The 17,452-nt window shown below is 38.1% G+C and overlaps 1 protein-coding gene across 1 annotated transcript in view; it reads left to right on the top strand.

The window, feature by feature from the left end:
• Positions 1–17,452, top strand: part of STRADB (STE20 related adaptor beta) — a 35,886-nt gene that overhangs the window by 2,008 nt on the left and 16,426 nt on the right. The window contains exons 2-4 of the mRNA XM_054479117.2: positions 1,049–1,155; positions 5,755–5,835; positions 16,908–17,007. Of these exons, the coding sequence (XP_054335092.1) occupies positions 1,144–1,155; positions 5,755–5,835; positions 16,908–17,007 (193 nt within the window). The 5' untranslated portion in view covers positions 1,049–1,143. The remainder of the gene's footprint in view (positions 1–1,048; positions 1,156–5,754; positions 5,836–16,907; positions 17,008–17,452) is intronic.

Raw genomic sequence — 17,452 nt, forward strand, 5'->3', positions numbered from 1 at the left:
TCAAGCTGATACAGTGTTTGCTAATTAGGGGCACTTTGAGATGTAACTCATTTGATTTCATTCACCCTGGAAGGTTGGCAGGGCAGGCATTGCTTTTCTTTTGCAGCACAGCAAACTCCAGTGCCTTAAATTGAGGGTAATGAATGGTAGGTGGCTAAATGATCACAGCCTTTCAGGTCTGTCTTCCTCCCAGTCTCTACCTTTGGTTCATAGTGAACATCTGAATAAATTCACCTCTTTCTTTAGCAATAAAATTGGATATTGCTTTATGGTTTTTATGGTTTACAAAATCTTCCCTTTCTCATTCTGCTCACATATTTGTAGATGGGTTCATCAGATTTGGGGACTTAAAATGAAATAATGAAGCACAATTTAGATGAAAGAGATGATGTTGGTTAGATGTAAAGGAATGCTCTGAACCCACAAACTTACAAGATTGCCACCCTTTCTATTAGTAAAGGTCTGGAAACCGTGGATGGTGCTTTTGTATCTCCTTGAATTAATTTCTTTGTCTGTTATTCTGATTCTTTCCCATATTTGCTGGTCAGGGACCCCAAGTGATTTAGTACATAATTAATCCAATAAGAAAGGGCTTTGGAAAGTCTCAAAGTTTAGTTATAATATGTGGAACCATTGAAAATTCTTGGGGTTTATTGTAAGTGACACTGTTTATATCAAAAGTGGGCCAAAAATTGGTTTTCTACATTGCTTTCAAATTTGCTCAGCGTTCTTTAAAAAACAAACAGAAAACAGTATAGAAAAGACAGGGAAGGAGAAATGCAAATATATTGAGGCTTTGGAAATATTCAGGACTTCTTTTTGTTTTCACTCTGCTTCTTGGTTGTGATGTCAGATCACAAATAATGTTCAGTAAAAAATAAATGCTCTTTAAAGATACTTTTCAGGAATGTCTCCTTGTGTCAAGGAGTAGCTGCCTAAATATTGAATATCAAGGAATAGCTGCCTAAATATTGGATGGGTTTAAGGCAACTAGTTCTTTAAGGAACTTTTATGTGAATCTAAATTATTTTGCTTTTGTTTTTTATAGTAGGATATATCTGCATCTTGAAAGGAAGATAAAACAAAAGCCTTCTTTGGAATAGATGGATTTTTGTCACTTTCTATGTGAACTAAAGTGATTCAATGTCTCTTTGGGTAAGTTTTTGTAAATATAGATCTGATTTTGTTCTGTCAGAGTAGTTGGATGTTAATGCCAAGCCATAATAAAAGGCATATTCTGATGGGATATTTTTATGCTCTGAGATATTGTTTTGACCTGATTGACTTCTGGACTTGAGAAATGAATTACATTCTCATTGAGTTTTTCTTTCTTTCATAAAGAACTTCTCATATACTTCAATATGCTCATTATTCTAATCCTTTGTCCCATATCTACTTTTTCTCATAGGTGTTATACTTTGATATGCCACCCACACCAGTTAGCTATGCCTTATCTTTTAAATCTTTCAGAAATTCCTTTTACAAATTTCCATCTGACCAAAAGCAAGCCAAACAGTATTAAAAATAACCCCTTTGACTTAACCGAAATAAAATCATTTGGATCAATGTATATATGAGGTATAGCTGCCAACTGGTTTTCTATTTATATTTAGATCCGTGGTATCTACTTTAGATTAAGTAGCTTGAGGACTTTCTTTCTGTTTTATACATAATAATAATATTTGAATAGGGAATACTTATATTAAAATGTGGTTTTTAAAAAAGTAATGAGTAGACCAAGTGTAGTGGCTCACACCTGTAATCCCAGCATTTTTAGGGGCTAAGGCTAGAGAATCAGTTGAACCCAGGAGTTCAACACCAGCCTAGGCAACATAGTGAGACCCTGTCTGTATAAAATATTAGCCAGATGTGGTGTCATATGTCTATAGTCTCAGCTACTCAGAGGGTTAAGGTGGGAGGATTGCTTGAACGAGGGATAAAGGCTGCAGTGAACTGTGATCATGCCAATGCATTCCAGCCTGGGTGATAGAAGGAGATCCTGTCTCAAAAAAAAAAAAAAAGAATGAGTATATCTGTATGATGATTTATAGTTTACAAATACTTTCATATGTTTCTTTCATAGTTTCAAATTGTGTAAGTTTAGCAGGGCAGGTGGCATTATCCTCATTTTCAGTTTGTCCAAGATTGCAAAAAGTTGGAGCCAGACTCATACCTGCCAATCTAGTCTATCAATTACCAAGGCTGAGAGGCAGAACTATGAAGTTAGAAGACTGTATTGTTAGTAATATGGAAAATACATAACACAGTTACTTACATGTTTAAAGTAAAGCTTTACCAGTTGAAAGAGAAGCTTTATATATCTGGAAAATACACGGAGGTGAAATGTTTTATTCTCCAAAGGAGAGATCAGCAAGCTTTTCTGTAAAGGCCAGATAGTACTTACAGACCCTTTGGTCTTTGTTACAGCTACTTTTCTGCTGAAATACTAGCATGAAAGCAGCCATAGGCAATATATAAATGAATGAATGTATCTGTGTTCCAGTAAAACTTTACTCACAAAAACAGGTGGGGGGTCAGATTTGGCTCATGGACCATAGTTTGCCGACCCCTACTCTAAAGGATTACTTAAGATTTACAATTTTATATCAATTTTTAAGTTGGAAAAGATGTGAAAGGGCATTTAGTCTATTCCCTTCATTTGATAGGCGAGAATTCTGAGATTCAAAGGGCTGTGTGTTGCCCAGGGCTTTCAAATTTTGGAAAAAGAATATCTTAGCCTATTATTCCATAATTATGGGTTTTGTGAAAAATAATAGAATGTGATAATGGGTGATTTATATCGTTAATGACTGTAACTTTAAATCACATTTTTCTGCAATGGTGAAATATTTTAAATTCTTTGAATCGAAATATTTACTTTTTTTCCTAAACGAGAAATTTGTGCAGTTGGGATAAAGTTGATACTTTTACTTAAGGATTCTTCCCCATTCAAGTTCTACCCTCTATTTGAGAACTAAGAAATGCTGTTTTCAAAGGAGCAGCATATGTAAAAATATCTTCTTTCAGTTTCCTTGTAAGGTCTAACTACTTTTTACTTGGCTATTATGATAATGGATAAAGAAATTATATTCAAAAATATTCTGGGGGAGCTTTCTTCTAGATGATTTTAAATCGTTACACTGCCTGAAAGAAATTAGCCTGTAGATTCTTCATGAGCTATTATGTTCACCAGCATTTGATTGATGCAGTGTGGATATAAAAATGTTTTGAAGGATAAGATATGGCTATTTTGTGATTTTTATAATCTGGGCAGCTAATGATAAGATATGGCTATTTTGTGATTTTTATAATCTGGGCAGCTAATGAACATGCTAACATTTTTTACGTGGGGAGAGCAAAAATATCTTCCTTATATTGGCTGGTTTTAGCTGTCTTTGTATTTAATAGTGATCACTTTCTTAGGCTGTGAAAATTTTATATAAAGATGATGCAATAGAAGCCTGCCATGTAAGTTTATAAAATGTTTCCTGTATTTTTATAAGCTGAGAACATAGATCATAACTCTTACTTTGAAAAAAAATATTGGGGTCAATATGTCTTAAATTCTCTTTCATCAAAAAAGTGATGCACATTTTTTAGAGGTAATGGCTCTTTAAATGCTTGAGTATATTTTGATGGCTGTGTCAGGGTTCTCCCAAACCACCCCCAGGTTTAGTGATTTGCCAGGAGGACTCAGAGAACTTATCATATAGTCATACTCACAGCTAAGATTTATTAGCAAAAAGGTATAAAGCAAAATCAGCAAAGGGAAAAGGTAAGGTATGTGGGGTGAAGTTCAGAGGAAACCAGGCACAAGCTTTCAAGAATCTTTTCTCAGTGGAGTCCCATAGTATATGCACAGTTCCCCCAGAGTTGTGACATGTGAAATGTTGTCTACTAGGGAAGCTCATTAGAGACTTGGACTTAAGGTTTTTATTGGGGACTTGTCATGTAGGCATGTTCTGCTAGCAAGTAACAAAATTCCAGTCTCCCAGAAAAAAAGCCAGGTGTTCAGCATAAACTGTATTATTTGCACAAACAGTTTAGACACAGTGAGCCATTCTTATGAAGGGAACCTCCGCAAAATCCCAGTTCCCAGATACTAGCCAAGGGTCAACCTTATAAGAAGCTATTTTCTAAGAATAGCAGTTTTAGGCCTGCTGTTAATTCTTCTTTTGCACAGTGGTATTAATGGTCATTGTGAAAAATTCAAGCTAAATGTTGTAAAAATATATAAATACCAAACAATATATAAATGTCCTGCCCAGCTGGTGGATATTTTCAATATGAACAACAGTAATAAGTATCTTCAAAAACTGTTTTATTATAAATGTTATTCACCCTAGGAAGCCATTAGAAACTCTGCAGAGGAATCAGTTGTACAGCTATCTTGACATTGTTAGCATCTATTCTTCAGGGTGAGTTTTACGTAAAACAGTGGGAATATATGCTAAATTTTTGTAATAGATTTATAAAGTATACAGACTGTAGGAATTCAAGTTAAAATAATCAGTAATGTAGGCTAACTGGGAAAATGACTAGTTTGATTAGTGAGAAATTCTGGCATATCTTAAAAGGAAATTTATATTTAAGTAATTGACTACAAAGTGTTAAGTAGACATAGGTAGACATGTCTTAAGAGACTCATTTGATATTGTACTTTAATGTTTATATAAAAATAAGGTGCTTGAAATGAAAAATTTTGAAATGGGTGTGGTGGCTCACGCCTGTAATCCCAGCACTTTGGGAGGCTGAGGTGGGCGGAACACTTGAGGTCAGGAGTCCAAAACCAGCCTGGCCAACATGGTGAAACCCCTTCTCTACTAAAAATACAAAAATTAGCAGGGCGTGGTGGCAGGTGCCTGTAATCCCAGCTACTCAGGAAGTTGAGGCAGGAGAATTGCTTGAACCCAGGAGGCAGAGATTGCATCAAGCCAAGATTGCGCCACTGCACTCTAGCCTGGGTGATAGAGTGAGACTCCATCTCAAAAAAAAAAAGAAAGAAATTTTTTCAAATATTGAAGGTATCTTGTTATAAAAGCCTCTCATACAATGTGTTTATACTTTTCTTTTGACATACTTTTTCTTCCTAAATAGTATAAGGTCAGCTTCACCCCACTGATTGATGATGTGATAAATCACATGTAGGTGTTACATTTCTTTATTGGCAATAAATAATAATAGAACCATGGGTTAATATGCAGAAAAATGTAAATTGTGATAATAAAAGTAAGTCTCTTTTAATTTGCTTTGAGTTATAATTAGACATGTTTATCACCTTTAAAAACAATTATTTTTTAACTCAATATGTGGCTTAATGTGAATAAACATGGTTTCTATACTTAAGAAGATAGCTGAGGATCAAAATAAAAATAATTATAATGAATATGGCAGAATAATCTTTGGCTAAATATTCAGAAGGAAACCTCAGTGATGTTGACAGACAGAGTTAAAAATTAACACCAACAGTTAAAATGAATTATTATGACATCAAGAAAAGAGGGCAAGGATCAGTGATAGCAACAAGTAAAATTCTCACATATGTGAAGTTTGTCTGCATGCCCAGCCACTTCTCCCTTCTGTCCCATGCTGAGTTCCTCCATGATGTGGATCCTGGCTTCAATTCCAGATTCCTGCAAGTTGCCCTTCCTCTCTGCTCCCCACTGTAGTCATTAGACCTTTTTGTATCTACATACCACCCCTGCTTATCCTGTAACTTACTTTTCACTTATATAATGCATTTCTGACTTCCAGGATTGCTTCTGCACTTCAAGAACACAAGTTGAATCACTCAGACCTGAAAAACAGTCTGAAACCAGTATCCATCAATACTTGGTAAGAAAATGGTTAGGCTGGATGCAGTGGTTCACACCTGTAATCCCAACACTCTGGGAGGCCAAGGCAGGAGAATCACTTGAGCCTAGGAGTTCAAGACCAGCCTGGGCAACATAGTGAGATCTCATCTTTAAAAAAAATGGTTGAGTACAATTAATGCTTTAACTTTGCCTTCTGTAATACTATTCACTCCTACTTCTCTTCTATTTCTTTTTCTTTACAGTGTCCTTTACTATTTCTCATTCCTCCTGCCATTTTCCATGAGTCTATAACTGGCCATTTCTCTTCTTCCTAAAGTGGCTCTTCCTAAGCAGTTTCACCTATTCCCATGACTTCAGTTGCTCAGATTTCAGATTGTCCTGGAGTTACTACAGGTTTCCTGAGGGGACCCTGGCATCAAGCAGAACTGATGCTTCTTAGATTTTTACCTGCAACCCCAGACTCTTTGCTGGGCAACAGACGTGTCTCTAGAATACCTCCAATTGGATTTTTCTAAGGCATCTCTACTCAGTTTGAATAAAACCTTAATCTTCTTTCAAACCCACCAACTCATGGTATTTCCTACTTTGTCTAATGAAAACTCATCTACTATGTCATCCTAACTAAAAACTTTAGAGTTATCCTCACATGGCCTGTACCTCTGCCCCCATATTTATTATCTGTCTCTGAAATGCCCTGGGGTCTATCCCCTACTTCACATGAGCACTGCTACTGCTCAGGTCTCATTGTCTCTCACGCGGGCTCTTGCAGGTGGACTCGTTGCCTCTAGTCTCCTAGACACACACATAGTCTTCTCCCACCACTCACATCTGTTCAGTGTTCAGTAATGCTACCAATACAGGCCTGCTTGTATTGCTTTCCAGCTTTGAAACTTCCATTGGCTTCCTAAAGCCTACGGGATAAGGTCTAAATTAGCATAATATGAGGGCTCTTACTGGTGTAGAATATGTCTTAGTTTCATTCTCTACTTGAAATACTCTTCTTTCTTTTCTGCCTCTGAAATTCTTCCTCATCCATAAAGAATTGGTTCAAATATTATATCTATGAAGCCTTTCCACTTACACTTTTTATTTGGCTCTGCTCCCATGTATCTTAGATATATCTAAGGATATTTCTTTGGGATCTTTTCCTCTCCTTATTCCATACTTTATACTGCATTTTTTACTACAGAATGGAACCTACCTTGCAAATGCCTTATTCGCTACAAAATCAGTGAATCCCAGTTAATTTTGCTTATAATTTAACCCCCAGTCCTATCTTCAGCTGCCTTTATTTCTGTTATTTGGCTTTTTATTCATTAATACTCTAGTCTTCTAGTTACCTGTCTCTTCATAAAATAGGATGTAGTATCTGAGGGGTTTTTCAAAAAAAAATTTGGAGTACATAGAAGATGTATATATTTATGGGGTACCTGAGATATTTTGATACAGGCATATGATATGTAATAATTACTAAATGGGTAAATGGTTTATCACTTTAAGCATAAATCATTTCTTTGTGTTATAAACATTCCGATTATACTTTTAGTTATTTTAAAATGTATAATAAGTTATTGTTGACTGTAGTCACTCTGTCATGTTATCAAATACTAGGTCTTACTCATTCTATCTAACTATATTTTTGTACTCATTAACCATCTCCACTCTGCCCCGCACCCCTTCTTGGCCTCTATTCTCTATCTCCATGAGTTCAATTGTTTTAATTTTTAGCTCCCACAGCTGAGTGAGAACATGTGAAGTTTGTCTTTCTGGGCCTGCCATATTTCACTTAACATAATGTCCTTCACTTCCATCCATGTTGTTGCAAATGGTAGTATCTCATTCTTTTTTGTGGCTAAATAGTATTCCATTGTACATATGTACCACATTTTCTTTATCCATTCATCTGTTGATGGACACTTAGGTTTCTTCCAAGTCTTGGCTGTTGTCAATAGTGCTGCAATAAACATGGATGCGTATATATCTCATCAATATACTGATTTCTTTTCTTTTGGGTATATACCTGTCAGTGGGATTGCTGGATCATATGGTAGTTGTTTTTTTTTTTAGTTTTTTGAGGAACCTCCATACTGTTCTCCATAGTGGTTGTACTAATGTGCATTATCACCAACAGCATATGAGGGTTCTCTTTTCTCCATATCCTCACCAGCATTTGTTATTGCCTGTCTTTTGGATAAAAGCCATTTTAACTAGGGTGAGATGATATTCCCTTGTAGTTTTGATTTGCATTTCTCTGATGATCAGTGATGTTGAGCACTTTTTCATATGCCTGTTTGCCATTTGTATGTCATCTTTTAAAAAAAATTATTTTTATTTTTATTTTTTTTAGAGATGGCATCTTGCTTTGCCACCCAGGCTGCACTGCAGTGGTGTAATCATAGCTCACAGCAACCTTGAACTCCTGGGTTCAAGCAATCCTTTCACCTCAGGTTATTGATAAGCTAGGACTACAGGCATGTATTACCACACCCAGCTAATTAAAAGAGGTCTCACTATGTTGACCAGGCTGATCTTGAACTCCTAGCCTCAAGTGATCCTCCCACCTCAGCCTCCCAAAGTATTGGGCTTACAGGTGTGAGCCAATGTGCCCAGAACTGTATGTCTTCTTTTGAGAAATGTCCATTTCTAGATCTTTTGCCCATTTTTAAATCAGATTGTTAGATTTTTAAAATTGGATTGTTTGAGCTCCTTATATATTCTGGTTATTAATCCCTTATCAGATGGGTAATTTGCAAATATGTTCCCCCGTTCTGTGGGTTGTCTCTTCACTTTGTTTTTTCTTTTGCTGTGCAGAAGCTTTTTAACTTGCTGTGATCTCATTTGTCCGTTTTTGCTTGATTGCCTCTACTTTTGGGGTATTACTCAATTAACCTTTGCCCAGACCAATTTCCTGGACAGCTTCCTCCATGTTTTCTTGTAGTAATTTCATAGTTTGAGGTCTTAGATTTAAGTCTTTAATCCATTTCAATTTTATTTTTTAATATAGGAAGAGGTAGGGATCTACTTTCATTCTTCTGCATACGAATATCCAGTTTTCCCAGCACCACTTATTGAAGAGACTGTCCTTTCCCCAGTGTATGTTCTTGGCATCTTTGTCAAAAATGGGTTCACTGTAGTATGGATTTATTTCTGAGTTCTCTGTTCTGTTCCATTGGTCTGTGTGTCTGTTTGTATACAAGTACCATGCTGTTTTGGTTATAATAGCTCTGTAGTATAATTTGAAGTCAGGTAATGTGATTCCTCCAGTTTTGTTCTTTTTGCTTAGGATTATATAATGACCTTCCATGTCTCTTTTTATAAGTTTTGCCTTGGAATTCATTTTGCCTGATATACATGTATATCGACTCCTGTTCTTTTTCAGTTTCCATTTATATGGAATGTTTTTCTTCCACTATTTATTTTCAGTCTATGAGTGTCTTTATAGGTGAAGTGTGGTTCTTGTAGGCAACAGATAATTGAATCTTCTTTTAATTGATTCAGCTACTCTATGTCTATTCATTGGAGAGTTTAATCCATTGACATTCAGTATTATTATTGATAAGGACTTAACTGCTGGCTTTTGTTATTTGTTTTGTATCCTCTTCCTTCCTTCCTGTCTTCTTCCTTTTTGTGAAGTTTATTTTCTCTGGCAGTATGTTTTAGTTTCTTGTTTTTTATTTTTGTGTGTGTGTATGTGTTGTAGATTTTATGATTTGAGGTTACCATGAGGCTTGCAAATAACATAACATGTTATTTTAAACTGACAACTTGACACTAATTGCAAAAACAAACAGGCAAAGAGAACTAATAAAAACTGTACACTTTAACTTCATTCCTCCTGTTTTTTAACTTTTTGTGGTTTCTATTTATATCTTCTTGTACTATTTTGAAAAGGTATTGTAGTTGTCATTTGTTCATCTTTTAATCTTTCTGCTCAAGATATGAGTAGTTTATACACCACAATTACAATGTTATATAGTCTGTTTTTATCTGTGTATTTATTACCCGTGAGTTTTGTACCTTCAGATAATTTCTTACTGCTCGTTAACAACCTTTTCTTTCAGATTGAAAAACTCCCTTTAGCATTTCTTGTAGCAGAGGTCTGGCATTGATGAAATCCCTCAGCTTTTGTTTGTCTGGGAAAGTCTTTATTTCTCCTTCCATGTTTGAAGGATATTTTCACTGGATAAACTATGAAAGTTTTTCACTGGGTACGGTGGCTCACACCTGTAATCCCAGCACTTTGGGAGGCCAGGGTGGGCGGATCACAAGGTCAGGAGATTGAGACCATCCTGGCTAACATGGTGAAACCCCATCTCTACTAAAAATACAAAAAATTAGCTGGGCATGGTGGCACATGCCTATAATCCCGCCTACTTGGGAGGCTGAGGCAGGAGAATTGCTTGAACTTGGGAGGTGGAAGTTGCAGTGAGCCAAGATTGCATCATTGCACTCCAGCCTGGGTGAGAGTGAGACTCCATCTCAAAAAAAAAAAAAAGAAAAAGGTTTTCCTTCAGCACTTTAAATATGTTATGCTACTCTCTCCCAGCCTGTAAGGTAAGGTTTCCACTGATAAGTCTGCTGCAAGATGTATTGGAGCCCCTTTATATGTTCTTTCTTTTTTTCTTACTTCTTTTAGTATCCTTTCTTTATCCTTGATCTTCGGAAGTTTGATTGTTAAATGTCTTTTTTGGGTTAAATCTGCTGGGTGTTCCATAACCTTCTTGGATACTGGATATTGATATCTTCGATACTTGGATAACTTCTTGGATACTTGGATATTGATATCTTTCTCTAGGCTTGGAAAGTTCTGTGTTATTATCCCTTTGAATAAACTTTCTATTCTGATTTCTTTCTCTACCTCCTCTTCAATGCCAATAACTCTTAGATATGCCCTTTTGAGGCTGTTTTCTAGATCTTATAGGTGTGCTTCATTCTTTCATATTCTTTTTTCTTTTGTCTTCTCTGTATTTTCAAATAGCCTGTCTTCAGTCTCACTAATTCTTTCTTCTGCTTGATCAATTTTGCTATTGAGACTCTAATGCATTCTTCAGTATGTCAGTTGAATTAGAATTTGCTTGATTTTTAAAAAATTATTTCCATCTCTTTGTTAAATTTATCTGATGGGATTCTGAATTCCTTCTCTGTGTTGTCTTGAAATTTGTTGAACTTCCTCAAAACAGCTATTTCAAATTCTCTGTCTGGAAGGTCACGTATCTCTGTCACTTTGGGATTGGTCACTGGTACCTTACTTTGCTCATTTGGTGAAATCATGTTTTCCTAGATGTTCTTGATGCTTGTGGATGTTCATTAATGTGTGAGCATTGAAGAGTTAGGTATTTATCATAGTCTTTGAAGGCTGAACTTATTTGTACCCATCCTTGGGAGGCTTTCCAAGTATTTACAGGGAATTGAGTATTGTGATCTAAGTCTTTGGTCACCGTAACTCTATCTGCATTAGGGACCACTTCAAGCCCAGCAAAACTGTGACTCTTGCAGACTCACAGAGGTACCATCTTGGTGGTCGTGGGTAAGGTCTGAGAGAATTACCTGGATTACTAGGCAGGGAATCTCGTTTTCTTCCCTTACTTTTCCCCCAAAACAGTTTCTCTTTCCATGCTGAGCTGCCTGGAGCTGGGTGAGGGGTGACACAATTACCCCTGTTGCCACCACCACTAGGACTGCACTGGGTCAGACCTGAAGCTCAGCACAGCACTAGGTCTTGCCCCAGGCCTGCAGCCACCACTGCCCAGCTGGATGTTCACTCAAGGATACCAAGGGCTCTTCAGTCAGCAGGTGTTGAATCCAGCCAGGCTGTGTCCTTCTCTTCAGGGCAGTGAGCTCCCCACCTGGCCCTGGGTGGGTCCAGAAATGCCTTCTGGGAGCCAGGGCCATGGGTCAGGAATCTTAGGAATCTACTTTGTGCTCTATTCTACTGCAGCTGAGCTGGCACCCAAACCACAGGACAAAGTCCTTGCCATTCTTCCCTCTCCTTTCCTCAGGCAGAAGGAGTCTCTCATGGCCACCATTGTCCCAGGCCCATTGCAGAGTCCTGCCTGGCTATTGCCAGTGTTCACTCAAGGCCTGAGGGCTCTTCTGTCAGCTTGTGGTGAATATTGCCAGGCCTGGGTTTCTCCCTTCAGGGCAGTGGGCTACCCTTTAGCCCAGGGCCAGTCCAGAAGTGCTATCCAGGAGCCAAGGCCTGGAATCAGGGACCCCAGGAGTCTGCTTGGTGCTCTAGCCTACTGTGGCTGAGCTGGTACCCAAGCTGCAAGACCAAGCCCCCTTTACTGTCCCCTCTCCTCTACTCAAGCAGAAGGAGCCTCTACCTGTGGCCACCACAGTTGGGAATGTGCTGGTTCACACCTGAAGCCAGCATGGCCCTGAGTTTCACCCAAGGCCCACAGCAGGTACTGCCTGGGTACCGTTGATGTTTATTCAAGGCGCAAGGTCTTAGTCAGCAGGTGATGGATCCTGCCAGAACTAGGTCCTTCCCTTCATGGGAGCAGTTTCCCTTCTGGCCCAGGGTGTGTCTAGAAATGTTGTCCAGGAGCTAGGGCTTGGAATGGGGGCCTCAGGACTCTGCCTGGTGCCCTATTCTACTGTGGCTGAGCTGGTATCCAAGTTGCAAGACAAAGTCCTCTTTATTCTTTCCTTTCCTCTCCCCTCAAGGGAAAGGAAGGAATCTCCTGGAGCTACAAGCTGCACTGCCTGGGGTTGGAATAGGAGTGACAGAAGCCCTCCCTTGGCCGCCCTGGCTAGTGTCTCACTAGGTCATGGGCCCCCCAAGTCCACTGGCTCCAAGCCCAGCACAGCACCAGGAATTGCCCTGGAATTGCAGTCCTTGTGGGCTAGACTACCTTTCAAGTTTATTTAGGACCCCAGAGGGCTTCAGCCTGTGGTGGCAGACAAGGCTTGCTGGAATTCAGGTTCCAACTGCTGGGATGGGTGATTCCCCTCTGGCTAAGGCTGATCTAAATGCTCCCTCCTTGGGCGCTGGCTGAATTCTTTACTGTGTTGCTCTCTGCTGTGACAGGCAACACTGAGTTCCAGTGCAAAGTCCCACAATCACTGCACTCTCCCTCCCCAGGGGATGCAGGAGGGGAGGCATCAGCTATTCAAGACTGTCTTTCCTTCCCTGTTCAGTGCCTCTTTCAGTGATAGGAAGTTAAAACCAGGTACTGTGATAGCTCACCTGATTTTTTATTCTTACAAAGGTGCCTTCTTGTTTGGATAGTTGTTCAATTTGGTGTTCCTGAAGGGTGGGGGAAGATTACTGGAGGGTTCCATTCAGCCATCTTTATCCACCTCCCTCCCAGTCTGAGTTTTAATTCAAGTAATTCCCTTTGGGTGAGGCAGAAAGTAAAGTGATTCTTGTCTCCATGCTGTTACCCAGAGAGAGGCCTAGAACTAAGCAAACGTTCACAGCTGCCACCTGAATCCTTCAAACCTTCAGGTTGGAGCCTTTTTATAATTTAAGGATTGAAATGTCACATCTCTCTCTGTTAGGAGAGTTAGACTAAAATCTTCAGTGAGAGAAGCAGAAGCATAATCTGAAGTCTCTCGTGGAAAAATGAATTGGAAAAGTTGTATAATGTAAGTTGACACCAGCTAGAAACTGGTGCCTGATGACTAGAAAAACTTCCTTGTGCGCTCTCTGAGTCATGCTGTAAAACACCATCTGTTGTCTTTTCTTTGGACAACTTGTTCTCCATTGGCCTGGACTTTATAGATAGAATTAAATTTTATGTTAAAATATCATGTTTGGAGGGCAGTCTAGTTTTCCAAGTGATTTATGTTTCCTATAACTTTGGAAACCCTCTATCTGTAGGAAAATTCATTTTCTATAGTTAACCTTTGCAAATGAAAGGCTGTGATGTTTGAGCTGAGATGCTGCTTTTTAAAGTAATGCAATTTTAGCATTACAGTGATTCATGAGAGGCCATCTAGTCTAATTTTCAACTTATGTAGGGAGTGTTCTCTACAATATCTCTGAGAGTTCATTGTAGAAATTTAAATAAAAGGAGCTCCATCATAGAAGAATAGTCATCATAGAAAAATAGAAACATACAGAAAGGTATGTTTCACCACAAGTAAAAGTCTGGCAGCATCTCTCTGAAAACACTTCAGAGTGCTATTCATTGGCTTGATTATTGAACTATGATGTAGGGTCTGTTCCTCAGCCTCTTAGGATCATAAACTGGATTTAGTCAGCAAACCTAGAGTGGATCCATATTTCAGTATCAGATCCACATTAATCAAGCTCATTACAAACCCAGTCTCCCAGTGCCAGAGGAAATGGTGCCCTTACATTGTATTATCAGTCCACTCTTACAGAAAAGTTACATGGGAAACCAAATCATAATTAGAAGCAGTTTAGTGTATAATGGAGAAGTAATGACAGCTGTCAAAGTACTTGAAATTCATATCACAGTACTTCCTTTCGCTGCAAGCAGACATCTGTGGGCATCAAAACTTTTCTTTTCCTAGCCTTCCAATTGCTGACCATTCCCTCTTCACTTCCAGTTCTTGTACCTCCCTGTAGCTCAACTACTGTCAGTGGTGGTCGTCCAACCTCCAAATATATCAGTGGAGAGCGGATAACGGAAAGAGGCAGCTTGATGCCTGAGCCACACTTGGATGGCACCGGTTACTCCATATTTCTTATGCGGAACTGAAATCTACTTCCTGGAGCTTCTATCTGTTGATCTCAGCTCTTCTTGCTGAACAATTGTTTACCCTTCTATATTAGTCTTTTGGCCACTTGCAAATAGCAACTATATATATTCTTAATATTTTCTTTTCCAGATTAAATATTTCCAACTCCTTCATTGTTCCTGGAACCTTTACCAATTTGGTTGGCCTTCTCTAGGCATCACCATTTTACAATCACCATTTTACAATTCCCTCTTAAATTGTGGTGTCTCAATTATCCATGGTGCTCCAGATACTAACTAATCATTTCAGAATACAGTGAAACTCTTGTCTCTTCCAGTCTGCTCAATTTTGCTTCTGTAAATGTAGCTCAATATTGTGCTTTTATTTAACCTTCTCTGTCATGCTACTGACTGAAACCTCCAAGTCATAAACCTGTTATCCTCAATTTTGTATTTAGGCTATTGGTTTTTTTTTTTTTAAGCTTAAGTGTAAGGTTTTGCATTTATCCTTGTAAAATTTTACTGATCTGGGCCCATTCTTCTAGCTGTTCAGGATGATTGTGAGTCCTGCCTTTTTTTTTTTCTTTTTTTGGTAATTAGCTATGCCCAGCAATGCGTGATCCATACTTTTTCTTTTTTCAAGCCAGCCTTTTTCATTTTCAGGAAGTCATTAAAAAGTTTAACAGAGCAAAGGCAAGGACTTTGCCATAATTTTTGCTTTCTGTCATCTAACTGGTCAAATGAAAAAGAGAAGTGAGGTTAGTTTGGGATGATTTACTCTTAGTAAATCTGAGTTGTCTTCTTGTGATTACCATGTAGCTTTTTAAAGTGCCCATAATTCACCTGTCGAATAATTTGATCTCTGACTTTGCTGGGCAGCAGCATCAAGCTTGCCCCTTTGTAGTTTTTTCCCTTTTTGAAAATTGGGTCATTGTTTGCTACTTTTATTCTGGTTTTTCATCTGAGTTCTACCATAGTTGCAAACTTCGTATCCTAAGTGTAATTTCCCTGGGCCTGGAGGTTTGAACCTACTTAAAACAACCTGTTTAGAGCTTTGAATACTTATTTACAACATGTGTCCCTTCTAGTTTAAATAAGACTAATTCCCTAATGGAATAGGTGGAAGCAAAATAGAAGCCGATTAGTTGTGATTTTAGTCCATCACCCAGTAACATTATGCCGTTTTTTCCCAAGCCTGTGAACTGTAAGCCTTAGTTCATTACATCTCTAGCCTTCCTGACAGGCTTACAGGTTGATATCACTTAAAAAATTTTAAAGCTGTTATATGTTCTTTCTGTCTCTTTTATGTGGTCATTAAATCTGAGTTTATCTGAAGACTACCTGTTTTAAAGAAACTGAATTGCTTCCATCAGATTGTAAAGAGGCAGAAAAAAAGAGAAACTAAATTGCTTTATTTTGATTTGTTTTCTCATCAGGATTATTTCCAATCGTATAGTAGAATTTCTTTTTACATTCTTTCATTCCTCTTGAACAATAGTCACCCTTATTCATCTTTAGCCATGGGTTTATGATTCCTTTTTTTCCTGCTCTCTTAAAGTTTCAGGAACATTTAATCCTGTCACTGTTTCAAACTCCATCTCTGTCTCTTGATTAAAAAGAGCCAAGAATGTGAAAAGGAGTTAACACAATTCCTAGCACATAGTAATGTTGTTTTTCCCCTTTCTTCCTTCCCCTGCCACCTGTCTGTAGAGGCTCCTAAGTGTCCTTTGGAGTACTTATGTCCATTGGGAGACCCTCATGGCTATCATATAAAGCCAGTAGTTTAGGCTTCTTTTTCATACATCCATGTTATTTCACTGTCGCTGTATTCAGGTGCAAACCTGACTCTCACTCCAAAGCACACCATGAGACCTCCTATCAGTACTTGGTCACTCACTTAGGAGGTCTATCTCCTTTGATTTTTCTTTCTGACCTCCCATCTGATTCATCTTGCAAAAAACTTCATCAGCAATTTTAATAGGCTGCAGTCTGGAAACTGTTCCTTGACTGTTAACATCTTCACTAGCAGAGCATGTATCTTGTGCAAAATATGGCTCTAGCTTGAAGCAAGAGCACAAGCATAGAATATCCCTCACAAGTCACTGCAGCTCTTCGCTTGGTACATTTGTCAGCTATCCTGAGGAATTAACATTCTTTGCATCTCCTAAACATTTTACTGGAAATTACACTGGGAAGTATTCCTTGCTATCTGTAAATCTGCTTTTCCTGCCCTCTCCATAGGTTAACAGCTTTCTAACTAACATCAATGAGCAATTGGTAAATTCATTTTAGATCTGAAAACAGTGTCTTAAGCCACCTTGCAGTACCTTCCTAATGAGCACCTCTGTGTTTGAAAATATAACACCAGTGTTTTATATTGGGGCAGGGGGACCAAGAAGTTCATCTATTTTGTTTTTATCTTTAAAAACAAATGCAGGTTGATGAGCCAACCCTTTCCTGGTCACCTCCATCAACTAGAGCCAGTGAAGTACTATGTTCCACCAACGTTTCTCACTACGAACTCCAAGTAGAAATAGGTAATAATCCTGAATTTCTAATTGACCCTTCAGTGCTAGAAATTAAGTTGATGACAAAAAGATTATTTTGTAGGCAAGTGTTTTTCTGTTGTTACCTCCAGCATAAAACTAGATGCTAATCGTGTCAGTCAAGTGGATTCAATTAATTTATGTCTATCTTAATGACTCAGATTTTTTCAAGATTACTGTCTAGAACGTTTACTTTTCCATTGAAGTACATTTAGATGAGGAAGACACTAAATATTATTTGTGTGTTTATTGTGGGAAGCATCTATTTTATGGGTATAATTTTTACTGGGTATGAAGTAAAATCAAGTCATCTAAATCTTTTCAGTCACAATCCTTTAAATTGCTTCTTAGTTTAAAAATTTATCTAAAATATCATTTGTAGTAGAAAGCTTTTTCAGTTAAGTGTAGAATAGGATGGGTTATTGTTTATAGCTTT

Source organism: Pongo pygmaeus, chromosome 11 (genome assembly GCF_028885625.2).
Source record: "Pongo pygmaeus isolate AG05252 chromosome 11, NHGRI_mPonPyg2-v2.0_pri, whole genome shotgun sequence".
In the NCBI taxonomy this organism is placed as follows: domain Eukaryota; kingdom Metazoa; phylum Chordata; class Mammalia; order Primates; family Hominidae; genus Pongo; species Pongo pygmaeus.